General features: G+C 56.3%; 1 protein-coding gene across 1 annotated transcript in view; it reads left to right on the top strand.

Annotated features, from left to right (window-relative positions):
• Positions 1 to 12,360, top strand: part of CHD3 (chromodomain helicase DNA binding protein 3) — a 60,459-nt gene that overhangs the window by 20,732 nt on the left and 27,367 nt on the right. The window contains 7 exon segments of the mRNA XM_075071348.1: positions 6,495 to 6,580; positions 6,583 to 6,729; positions 7,469 to 7,599; positions 8,584 to 8,731; positions 9,550 to 9,612; positions 10,861 to 11,036; positions 11,821 to 12,186. Coding sequence (XP_074927449.1) covers positions 6,495 to 6,580; positions 6,583 to 6,729; positions 7,469 to 7,599; positions 8,584 to 8,731; positions 9,550 to 9,612; positions 10,861 to 11,036; positions 11,821 to 12,186 — 1,117 coding nt within the window.

Raw genomic sequence — 12,360 nt, forward strand, 5'->3', positions numbered from 1 at the left:
CCAAGTCTCTTCAAGTGGAATTCCAGGCCTGGAGCGACGGGAGCCGTGCCGGCTGCCAGCAGGTTCCCGGGAGGAATTAAAGGCATCGGTAGTCGCCTAATTAGCCCTTGGATCTGGTTCCCCAAATAGCAGAAGCACTCAGCCTGGAGCCGACTTCTTGGTGTTTTCCATCGGGGGGTCTCCTCTCCAGCCGTCTTCCTGCAGGCCCAAGCAACTCATGGTCATACATTCCAAGCTTCCTGGTAGTCTGTCAGTTCCCCCTCATCAGGCAAGATGTATATCCAAAATGGCTTATCTTTGGTTGTAGAATAGAAGTCTTCATTTTCTTTTACATATAAGTAGTCTTTTGCATAATTAATAGATCTCTTTTGATACTGCATCTTTGGCTGTATTTGTTGCTCAACAAATATCTGGTAGTTAAAATCTAATGTGAGTATAGTGCTCTGTGGCTTAAAATGCATTAAGAGGTTGTCCAGGAACCCTTGTTTCAATCTTTTGTTCTGGTGGTCTTTATCAAATGTCTGCAGTGTAGAGAAGTGGTGCCAATATTTTAACTATTTCCTGGGCGTAGGTAATAAGGCTGTGTGATTAATCGTGCTGTTAAACAGTAATAGAATACCATTTATTTAAATACTTTTGGATATTTTTTACGTTTTTTCAAATATATTGATTTCAAATGTTTGCACTGTAAAAAACAAAATAGTATTTTTCAGTTCACCTAATACAAGTACAATCTCTTTATCATGAAAGTGCAACTTACAAATGTAGAATTATGTACACAAAAAACTGTCAAAAACAAAAAATGTAGAACTTTAGACTCTAGAAGTTCTCTGTCCTTCTTCTTGTTCAGCCAATCACTCAGGCAAACAAGTTTGTTTACATTCACAGGAGATAATGCTGCCCGTTTCTTGTTTACAGTGTCACATGAAAGTGAGAACAGGTGTGGAGTAACAAGATATTTATGTGTCAGATGTGCTAAAGGTTCATATGTCCCTTCATGGTTTGACCACCGTTCCAGAGGACATATGTTCATGCTGATGACGGGTTCTGCTCGATAACGATCCAAAGCAGGGGGACTGACGCATGTTCATTTTAGTTGTCTGAGTCAGATGCCACCAGCAGAAGGTTGATTTTCTTTTTTGGTGGTTTGGGTTCTGTAGTTTCCACATCAGAATGTTGCTCTTTTAAGACTTCTGACAGCATGCGCCACACCTCATCTCTATCAGATTTTGGAAGGCACTTTGGATTCTTAAATCTTGGGTCTAGTGCTGTAGCTATTTTTAGAAATCTCAGATTGGTACCTTCTTTGTGTTCTGTAAAATCTGGTTGAAAGTATTCTTAGAATAGAATATAAGGGTTGGAAGGGATCTCAGGAGGTCATCTAGTCCAACTGTCTGCTCAAAGCAGGACCAATTCCCAGCTAAATCATCCCAGCCAGGGCTTTGTCAAGCCTGACCTTAAAAACCTCTAAGGAAGGAGATTTCACCACCTCCCTAGATAACCCATTCCAGTGCTTCACCACCCTCCTAGGGAAATAGTGTTTCCTCATATCCAACCTAAACCTCCCCCACTGCAACTTGGGACCATTGCTCCTTGTTCTGTCATCTGCCACCACTGAGAACAGCCGAGCTCCATCCTCTTTGGAACCCCCCCTTCAGATAGTTGAAGGCTGCTATCAAATCCCCCCTCACTCTTCTCTTCTGCAGACTAAATAATCCCAGTCCCCTCAGCCTCTCCTCATAAATCATGTGCTCCAGCCTCCTGATCATTTTTGTTGCCCTCTGCTGGACTCTCTCCAATTTGTCCACATCCCTTCTGTAGTGGGGGGGCCCAAAACTAGACACAAAACTCCAGGTGTGGCCTCACCAGTGTCAAATAGAGAGGAATGATCACGTCCCTCGATCTGCTGGCAATGCCCCTACTTATACAGCCCCAAATGCCGTTGGCCTTCTTGGCAACAAGGACACCCTGCTGATTCATATCCAGCTTCTTGTCCACTGTAACCCCCAGGTCCTTTTCTGCAAAACGGCCGCTTAGCCAGTCGGTCCCCAGCCTGTAGCGGTGCCTGGGATTCTGCATAGGTCACGTTTTTTCTAAAGCCCTGAGCATTTTTTGTTGTTGCTGTTCTCTGGATTCTCTCCAGTTTGGCCACATGGCTGTTAAAGCCAAAACGGGGCGCAGTCCTCCAGCCTGGCAGCGTGGAACAGTCGCCGTGTAACGATCCCTCGGCGTGAGCTGTAAAAATGGGGCGTGACTCAGAATTGATCCTTTATAAACAGGATTGTGCCGTAGTTCTAACCAGAATCATAGATGGGATCTCGGGAGCTCACCCGGTCCAGTCCCCTGCAGTCATGGCGGGAGGAAGTATTATCTAGACCATCCCTGATTGGTGTTTGTCTAATGAGGAGGGGACTACAGATGATGTGTGTGCTACAGCGCAAAAAATGTGTCACAAATGGAGGGAGGTGTTGCCCCTCTTAAAACCCTGATGGTTGTTTCCATTCGGAGGAGAAATGCCTGATAGAAGTCAGGTATCCTCTTAGGTGCCATCCTGTTCGTTTACCATGAATATCCACCAACTCACAGTCTTAAATTTTAAATCAAGGTGGGATTTCCCCCCTGTCCCCCCGAGATCTATCCCAATTCAAACAGGAAGTCCTGTGGCGTGTGTTATGCGAGACACCGGTGATCTCAGTGGTCCCGTCTGGCCTTGGAAGCCCGCCTTTCTAGCCAGCCTGGGGGCCCAAGGAGCTCTGTCCCTTGACCTCCTCCTAGGACATGGCTGCATGGTCTAGTGGGTAGGTTGCTGGACCAGACAGTCACAGGAGCTGTGTTTTTTAGGGGGGAGGGATAGCTCAGTGGTTTGAGCATTGGCCTGCCAAACATGAGGTTGTGAGTTCAGTCTTTGAGGGGGCCAGTTAGGGATCTGGGGCAACAATCTGTCTGGGGATTGGTCCCCCTTTGAGCAGGGGGTTGGACTAGATACCTCCTGGGGTCCCTTCCAACCGTGATATTCTATGCCTGTCTCTTGCTGTCATGCTCTCTCTCCCACGCACACTGCAACCAAATCAATCCCATGGAAACACCCTTAGCTTTTGCTTGCATTGCTTTGGGCGTTGGCCTCCTGTTGTTTCAACTCTCGCTGCATAGAGGGATATTTAATCGCTCCTTCGGTTTAGCTCTATGAGCCTTGACATTGGCCAGTATTGCAATAAAACCACAATTAGAAAATACCTGCCCAGAAGGGAAATTTCATCCTCTCTATTTGTGTTTATGCACTTTGTCCTGTCTGATGAGATCATACAAATGTCTTAGTGTGGGCAACAGGGATTGATCCTGGGACTTCTGCATCGAACACCATGACCCATGGTATAGCAACACCTCAACCTCTCTATGTATCCCACTACAGCGGGACAGAGCGCCACGCTGACGGGATGTGGGCCATCCATCTAAATGAAACCTTTGGGCTCATTTGGAATTTCGGGTCATTTCTTTTCCCTTGATGCGAACAATTCGCTGAAACCGACACCAATCCACAAAGTGTTCATCGGTGATGCCAACTCCGTGGCGGGGGCGGGGAGGGGAGGCTTTTTGGCTGAAAATTTTTGCCCAGCATTCGTCTAAGGGCCCCTCCTATTCCAAGTAGGTTTGGAGAGATGTCAATGTTTTATCTGATAGCTGACCCATCTCTCTAGTGGGGCTTCACGTATGACTACGGCTCCATTATCTCCGACTAATGTGCTTTGCGCCACTTAACTAGTGCATTAGGAGGCAGGGTGGTAAATTATTCAGACATAAAAGAACAAAGAACATCCTTCTTCCCTGTTGTGCCAGGCACTGAACAGACACATCCGCCCGCCCCGGTGACCGAGATCAGGGTCCCTGGGGTGCAGGGTGCTGCACAGACATGTAGCGAGAGAGAACCGTCTCTGACCCAAAGTGCTTACAACCTAAACAGGCAAAACAATGGGGTGGGAGGGGAAATCGAGGCACAGAGCGTGGCAGGGATTCTCTCGAAGTCACAGAGTTGGGACCAGAACCCAGGTGTCCTGCGTCCCAGTCAGTTCCCCATGCACTGACCCGCGCCACCGCCTTCCCGTTACCTGGCCCCGTTGGGTTCCCACCATGATTTGGGGCATCTGAGTTCTGTCGCGATACAACTCCACAGCTGAGGCGACGGTTTGCTAACTTACAGGCTCTGGCGGCTTCCAGTGGGTCTCCCCAACTGGGAATTTGGAGGTCTGGGGGTTGCTGACACCTGGGACCTTTCTCTGGGCCTGTTTCCAGGACTAACAATGAGCAGTGCCTCGAGCAAAGCCTGCACTGGTGCAGATTAGTATCGGTGCAGGCTCTGGCTGCCTTTCTAACTTTATGAACACAGAAATATGCTTATGATCATAAAGTCTTAGCACCTTTGGGTGCTGTTTTGCTGGCGAGTGACCGGAAATGCTGAACTTGCGAGGCCAGGGAGGAAAGAGATGGGCTTGCTCGGATCACGGATTATTCCACGGGTGATCCATGCGGGGCGGAAGTGGCTGCGCCAGCTGGGATCGCGGTTACTCAACCGGCTGCGGCACTGCGCTTGGTGGCCCAGTGATTCCTGCTTTCAGCCCAAGAGGCGTGGTTGAACTGCAGGGAACCTTTCCAAAAGAAAACCCGGCTTGATTTAAAGGCGATGCAGGACAACGTCGGCCAACAGCAGCCTAAAGCTGCTGTAGAGTCAGACTCTGCTTCCTTTGATGCCGGTGTAAATCCGGAACATCTCCCTTGGCTTCAGGGCAGCCGCTGGCTGATTTACGCCGGGATAACAGAGGGAGAGGAATTTAACGCTCCGGGCGTGTTTCTCCTCTGACCCTGCTGTGAATCGGCGGCACTCCCAAATCGCAACTTTCATTTCAAAAGCAAAAACCAAAGGCTGGCGCTTTTATGGCTGCCTGGAAAACACTCGCTTCACGCCGAAGGCCTGAGTCTGCAGAGAGCCTGAAACCAAATCCGCATTGGGTGCGAACTGCCCCTAACGTGACTGATGCAGCCACATCTGCCTGAGAGGGTAGCTCTTGGGGGAGGGAGCTGCCCGACGGTTAGCTAACTCCCATGGCAGGGATGGCATTGGAGCCAACTCCATGGGTCCGCCGGGTCTGGAGCACCCACGGGAAAGAAAATAGCGCCAGCAGCCCCGCCAACCAGCTCCTCTGCCTCCCCGCCAGCGCCTCCCACCTGCCAGTGATCAGGAGGTGCAGGAGTGGGAGCAGGAAGAGGCGGGGCGGGTGCTTGGGAAATAGGTGGAGCAGGGGTGGGACCTGTGGCACAGCAGGGACGGGAAGAGATGGTGGGAAGAGGCGGGGGGAGGATGCGGGAAAAGGTGGGGATGGAAGAGGCGGGGGGAGTTGGTGGAAAGGGGGTGGGGCCTGAGGCAGACCAGGGGCGGGAAGAGGCAGGGGGGGGGCGAAGAGGTAGAGAGGGCAGAATGGGGGGGCAGAAAGAGGCGGAGGGGGGCAGGAATAGGCAATGCGGGGGCAGAATGGGGTGGGAAGAGGCGGAGAGGGGGCAGAATGGGTCAGGAAGACGCAAACGGGGGCAAGGATAGGCAAGGTGGGGCAGAATGGGGTGGGAAGAGGCGGCGAGGGGGTAGAATGGGGCGGTAAGAGATGAGGCGGGGTGGGGCAGGAAAGAGGCAGAGAGGGGGCAGAAAATGGGGCGGGAAGAGGCGGGGCGGGGCAGGAAGAGGCAAAGAGGGGGCAGGAAGTGGTGGGTTTGGGGCAGGGAAAAGCAGAGAGGGGATGGGAAGAGGCGGGGAGGGGGCGGGAAGAGAGCCAGAGAGGAGGCAGAATTGGGGCGGGAAGAGGCAGAGAGGGGGCAGAATGGGCGGGAAGAGGCGAGGCGGGGCAGAAAGAGGCAGAGAGGGGGAGGAGTGGTGGGCTGGTGGGCAGGAAGAGGCAGAGAGGGGATGGGAAGAGGCAGGCCCTTACGGGGCAGGAAGAGGCAGAGGGGGCGGGCAGTCGAGTGGGGCCGGAGCAGCAAGGGGAGAGAGGGAGGGGGTGGGAAGAGGCATGGCGGGGCAGGAAGAGGCAGAGAGGGGGTGGGAAGTGGTGGGGGTAGGGGGCAGGAAGATGGCAGAGAGGGGGAAGGAAAGAGGCGAGGTGGGGCGGGGCAGGAAGAGGCAGAGGAGCGGGGAAGTGGCGGTGGTGGGGGCAGGAAGGGGGTGAGGGAGGGAGGGGTGGGAAGAGGCAGGGCAGGGCAGGAAGAGGCGGGGCGGGGGCAGGAAGGGGGGTTGGGAAGTAGGCCAGGGCCGGGCACAGGGGTCGAGCCCTCCCACCCCCCCGGAACTCTGGCACGGCAGCGGGGTGACCCAATGCCGGCTTGGCTCGTCGCAGGCAGCCTTGCGGGGGGCTGGGGGGGGCGCTTCAGCTCTGGGGCGGAGTGGGGGAAATCCTGTCACCAAAGCCTGCCGCGCTGCGCTTCACTCCCAGCCCCCTTTTGTCTCATCGCCGCAGGCTCTCAGTATGCAAAAAGAACCCCATAGATCCCCATTCCAAGATGAATGACCACCTGGGCGCGCAGTCGCGGGAGTTCAGCCGCAACAACCTTTCAAGGGCTCGGCGGGGCCGTGGGCGGCGGCGGCTGCAGCGGCGGCGCGGCCGGCCGAGCAGGTGTCGGCCGCCGTCTCAGCCGTGGCTGCCGAGCCGCAGCCCCCTCCCATCCGCAAAGCCAAAACCAAAGAAGGCAAAGGTGAGTCACCCAGGCTCCCATCTCGCTTATCTCCTGTGGGGGGAGGGAGGGAGTTGGACTACATCTCCCATGATGCACCAGGGCAAGGGGCTAGAACAATGCACTGCTTCTCCCTCAAGACCATGGGAGAGCATTATGGGGGATGTAGTCCCACCAGGGACCCCGGACTACAGAGGGGAAGGGGCGCATGAAGCACCCACGACTACAATGCCCATGATGCATCCCTCCTCCAAGACCGTGGTGCATCATGGAGTATGTAGTCTGACCAGACGCCTTGGGCTATAGAGGACACTAACTGTGTGGGGCACCTGGAACTACAATTCCCATGATGCATCAGGGCTGGGAGAGGAAAGTTCCTGTGTCTCATTCCCCTCCTCACTCACCTGGACTCCTGAGTTCTCTGCCCAGCTCAGGGAGGGGAGTGGGGGCAGGTGGGTCAGAGCAGGGGGGGCTGGGAGCCAGGACTCCTGGGTTTCTCTCCCTGACTCTGGGAGGGGAGTGGGGGCTGGTGGGTCAGAGCAGGGGGGGCTGGGAGCCAGGATGCCTGGGTTCTCTTCCAGCTCTGGCGGGGGGGCTGGGAGCCAGGACTCCTGGGTTCTCTCCCCAGCTGCCTGCATTGTGACCTAGGGCCCATCCCTTCCCCGTGCCTCAGTTTCCCCTTCTGGGGCAGGAGGCCGGCCATGCCTGTCCAGGAGATGGATTTGGAGCCTTTGCTCCATCTCACTTTCTTTGACAAAAGGGCCGGGTCACAAACGGCGGAGCAAGAGCCCTCGCGTGCCGGAGATGAGGAGGAAGATGAAAGGCAAGAGGATGGCTCCCCTGAAGATCAAGCTGGGCATGATTGGGGGGAAGCGGAAGAAAAGCACCTCGGTAAGACATGCCCCTTCCTGGCCACCCTCCCTGGGGGCCGTGGGCGCGGGGGGAGCTGGAGGTGGGGACTGGGAGGTCACGCCGGGTCCCCAAGTTTCACGAAAGCCCGTGGGTTTTTTCCCCCTCGTCGCGAGGAGCAAACAGCTGAGCAGCCTCGTCCGCACTGCGTTGTGAACTGGGGCTGGACCCAGCTCTCCCCAGCTCGCATCCACGCCTCAAAATAACCAGGCTGGGATTTGGGGCACCCGCGCCATGCCCCAGCGGGGTCCTACGTCCTGAGAGCTCGTGGAGACCCGAGTCCGGCGGGTTTGTGTGTGACCGGAACAGGGGGGCCGTGGCTTGAAGCTGAGTCCGAGTCTGGGTGCCCCGTGTAGACGTATCCCTTCAGGTGTCTGTTTGGCTGCTGGGTTTGTCCCTGCGTGGCTGTGAAGTTCCCTCCCCGGCTTCATGGTTATTCTGCACAGGCTCTCGGCTTCTGAAAACCAAGCCCGTGGGATTGGAAGTGCCGGATAATGGGGAGGGCTTAGAAATGTGCCGTGCAGGGAGATGGTCTTTCTCCGCTGCAATTTAGAGTCAGTCGACCCAGGCTCTGAAACCGGGGGCGGGTTTTTCACTGTGGTGTGGGCCGTACTGTGGCGTCACTGAGGCAGGCGGGACTCAGGGGGCAGCATCTCCTCTCCGGATGCACTGTCACCAGGGCAAGAAGCCCGCTCAGCTTCGGTGCTCCCTGCAGCCACGCCTCTGTCACAACCCGCTGCCCGGCCCTCCTGGCTTTCGATAACACCTGGGGGAAACCGAGGCACGTACGCGCAGCCTTCAGACACAGCTTTAAGAACGTTCCCAGGCGAGCGCTGACCCAAGAGACTGGGAAAAGCCCCCTTGATGTGAATAGTGACCTGCCTTCTGTCCACGTTATCCCTCCCTGCCCCCATTTGCGCCTCTGGCCGAGCCCCTCCTAACGAGGGCCGCTCTGGTTATGTGCAGCATGTGTTTCAGAGCGACGAGGTGGGCGAGATGGAGGAGGAGTCTGATGTGGACAACTCCAGTGTCCACAGCTCCTCGGTGCGGTCCGACAGCTCGGGGCGGGTCAAGAAACTCAAGCGAGGCCGGCCCGGCCGGAAAAGGAAGAAGGGTGAGCATGGCCCTAGCAGCTGGATGGGAGGAGCTTTCAGGCCAGGGGCGGGGCTTCTCAGGGTGGGAGGGGCATCCGTAAAGGGGCGGGCCTGCTCAGGATGGGAGGAGCTTTTGTAAAGGGGCGGGGCTTCTTGGGGTGGGAGGAGCTTTTCCCCAGGGGACGGAGCAGATATGTCCATTGAAATGACTGAAATTGATTGAGAGATGCTCCAGCTGTCGCCGGCTTGCAGCAGAGGGGCTTGTAGTGTACCAGACCAGGCTAGCTGGGCCCGGGGGTCAGAGCTGGCGAGCCAGGGTACGGGGCTAGTTGGTCCCGGGGTTCAGAGCCAGCGTGCCTGGGTTGAGCCGGGGTACTGGGCTAGTTGGGCCCGGGGGTCAGAGCCAGCGCGCCGGGGTTGAGCCGGGGTACTGGGCTAGTTGGGCCCGGGGGTCAGAGCCAGCGTGCCGCGGTTGAGCAGGGGTACTGGGCTAGTTGGGCCCGGGGGTCAGAGCTGGCGAGCCGGGAGACCGGGCTAGATGGTCTGACCTGGGGCCGCAGTCCCTAAGATATAGCTCACCCCGGCTTGTGCAAAAAGGTCCTGGTAGTTTGCAACTGTGATATGCGCAGTATTCAAATACTTGACACGTGTCTGTCCCAGACCCCAAGGTAGTGAGCTAGGATGTCAGCCATTCACTTCCATGCTTCAGGGCATGAGCTTTCTGAGGGGGTCAGGTAGCATCTTCCGTCATGCCTTAAAACGGGAAGGCCCCTGCCCCATTCTGAGCCAGCCTAGGGGTACGACAGTGATGCAATCTCTGATTGTTATTGTGTTACAGCGATCTCCACAATCCCAATCCAGGATCGGGGGCCCGTGGTGCTGGCCGCTGCACAGATGCATGGTGAGAGGCTGCCCCCCGCCCTGACGGCCTGTTCCAAGGCTGGGGAGAGATTATGGTGTCTTGTCTGACCTCCTGGGGGATGCTTCTGTGAAGGAATTTGAGTGGTTGAACCAGAGCGTCTCTAGTCCCTATAATAACCGACTTTAACTCTTACTGGGTGCTTTCCAAGAGCAGATCTCAAAGTGCTTTCCACAGGAGATCGGTGTCATTATGTCCATTTAGAGAAAGGGAAACTGAGGCATGAGGCACCAAATTGCCCAATGCCAAGCTGGGAACAGAACCCAGTTCTCCTGTGTCCCAGTTCAGTGGGTTTCTAGCTTGTTTTGGTAAATTTCATACTTCAAATTGTTTTTTTTAATCGATTATTATAATTTTTTTAGTTAATTAGCATATAGACAAGCCCTGAATAGATAGAAGCTAAGTGGGGAAACTTAGGCACAGGGGAAGTGACTTAACGCAGCTGAGCAGTGGCGCAGCCAGGGATAGAGCGCAGGACTCCCATGTCCTCTGTCCAGCCAGACTTCCTCTGCTCCTAGTACAGACAGTAGACCTGAGCGGGAATCTTTAGATGAATCATTTCTTCGTTATTGGAAAGTGCCGATTTGTGAAATCCAAAAGCGTTCAGAACAGGTCGGGCTTGGGGAATTTTTCCGACTCGAACAAAATCCCAAGGCAGAGGGGATTGAAACCGTCAAAATGAAAAGTTCCAGTCGGAAACAACTTTTCGTTTAGAAATCTGAGCGAATTAAACCGGGGGGGAAAAAGAGCTTGTGATTGAAGCGAACTGTTATGAGATTCTCCAAATGAATCATTTGGATCATCTCGAAATGGGAAAAAAAATTCTGATTGTTCAGTTACCGATTGGTTTTTGAGAGGTCAAGTTTTCGTCCCGATTCAAGGCAAGAAAAAAAAAACTTGAACTCTCAGAAATATTCCTGGGACAGGAGAAATCTTGAAACTGTGGTTTCAGTTCTTTGGTTCGAAATTGAAACCAAAGCTTTAGAAATTCGCCAAAGAGATTGTTTCTGACCCGACGTGGGGAAAAGAGAAAGTTTGCTCAGCCTGCAGCGACTGGGGAACTTCTGAGCTTTGCACCCTGGCCCGAGACGGGATGGCTGCGGTGGGGATCCTGACCTCGCCGAGGTCTCTGCGGGATGGGAAATCTGTTTCCTGGCCTGTGGGAACGGCGCGTCCCAGTGGGGTCGGGGCGCCGCCTTCTGCAGCGTCTGCTCTTGCGTCCCCTGCCAGTGCCCGTCGAGGAGGAGGTTGACGGCTACGAGACGGACCACCAGGACTACTGCGAGGTGTGTCAACAGGGCGGCGAGATCATCCTCTGCGACACCTGCCCCAGGGCCTATCACCTGGTGTGTCTGGACCCCGAACTCGACAAGGCGCCGGAGGGCAAATGGAGTTGTCCCCACTGTGTAAGCCCCCCCTGTTCCTTCCTGGCCGCCCCCCTCGCTCCGCACCCCCCTGCCTGCCTAGGTACCGTCCCTGTGCCCTGTAAAGACCTCCACCGTCTTTCCCAGGAGGGCCTGGGGCGTTTGTGCTACTAAGAAATCAGTGCCCTTGGAGGCCTGGCACGACCCTGATTGCTGGCGGCTGCTGAAAAGCTGGCCGGCCTGACTCAGTTTCCCTGGGCAGGCTGCTCAGAGGAGAATCCAGCTTTCTGTGAGACAGGCTATTGATCTCTGCCTGGGCATGCGTCCCGCTGGGCGCCTGGGCCCACGCCTGGTGTCAGGTCCCTGCCTGGTGGTGGGTCCCTGCCCTGGCGTGTGTCCCGCTGGGTGCCTGGGCCCACGCTTGATGTCGGGTCCCTGCCCGGGTGTGTGTCCTGCTGGGTGCCTGGGCCCACGCTTGATGTCAGGTCCTTGCCTGGGCGTGCGTCCCTCTCTGCTCCTGGGCCCATGCCTGGTGTCGGGTTCCTGCCTGGTGGTGGATCCCTGCCTGAGTGTGCGTCCTGCTGGGCTCCTGGGCCCACGCCTGGTGGTGGGTCCCTGCCTGGGCGTGCGTCCTGCTGGGTGCCTGGGCCCATGCTTGGTGTCGGGTCCCTGCCTGGTGGTGGGTCCTGCCCAGGCGTGCGTCCTACTGGGCTCCTGGGCCCACACCTGGTGTCGGGTCCCTGCCTGGTGGTGGGTCCCTGCCCGGGCGCCTGCGTGTGGCTCGCGCTCTCTCGGCCTGGCCAGTCTCACCCGCTGCCCCCCGCAGGAGAAGGAGGGGGTGCAGTGGGAGGCCAAGGAGGAAGACGAGGAGTACGAAGAAGAGCTGGAGGAGGAAGGCGAGAAGGAGGAGGAGGACGACCACATGGAGTACTGCCGGGTCTGCAAAGATGGCGGGGAGCTGCTCTGCTGTGACGCCTGCATCTCCTCCTACCACATTCACTGCCTCAACCCACCGCTGCCCGAGATCCCCAACGGCGAATGGCTCTGCCCCCGCTGCACGGTAGGGATACCCAGGCCCCTTCTGCAAGGGCTGGCACCTCCTGCTGGCCTCCCCGGGCTGAGCACCGAGGGGAAAGGCGCCGCGTGGAGATCGCTTCATCGTCCTGCGGGATCCCAGAAAGACTTGGAGTTCGTGGGCATGGGGAGAGCTAGAAAAATTGAGCAGAGATGCAGCCACCTCTGGGGCAGGGCAGCTGGTTACCCAGGGACCCCTCGCCCGGCGCTGAGATGCAGCCACCTCTGGGGCAGGGCAGCTGGTTACCCAGGGACCCCTCGCCCGGCGCTGAGATGCAGCCACCTCTGGGGC

Source organism: Chelonoidis abingdonii, chromosome 11, assembly GCF_003597395.2.
Source record: "Chelonoidis abingdonii isolate Lonesome George chromosome 11, CheloAbing_2.0, whole genome shotgun sequence".
Lineage (NCBI taxonomy): Eukaryota > Metazoa > Chordata > Testudines > Testudinidae > Chelonoidis > Chelonoidis abingdonii.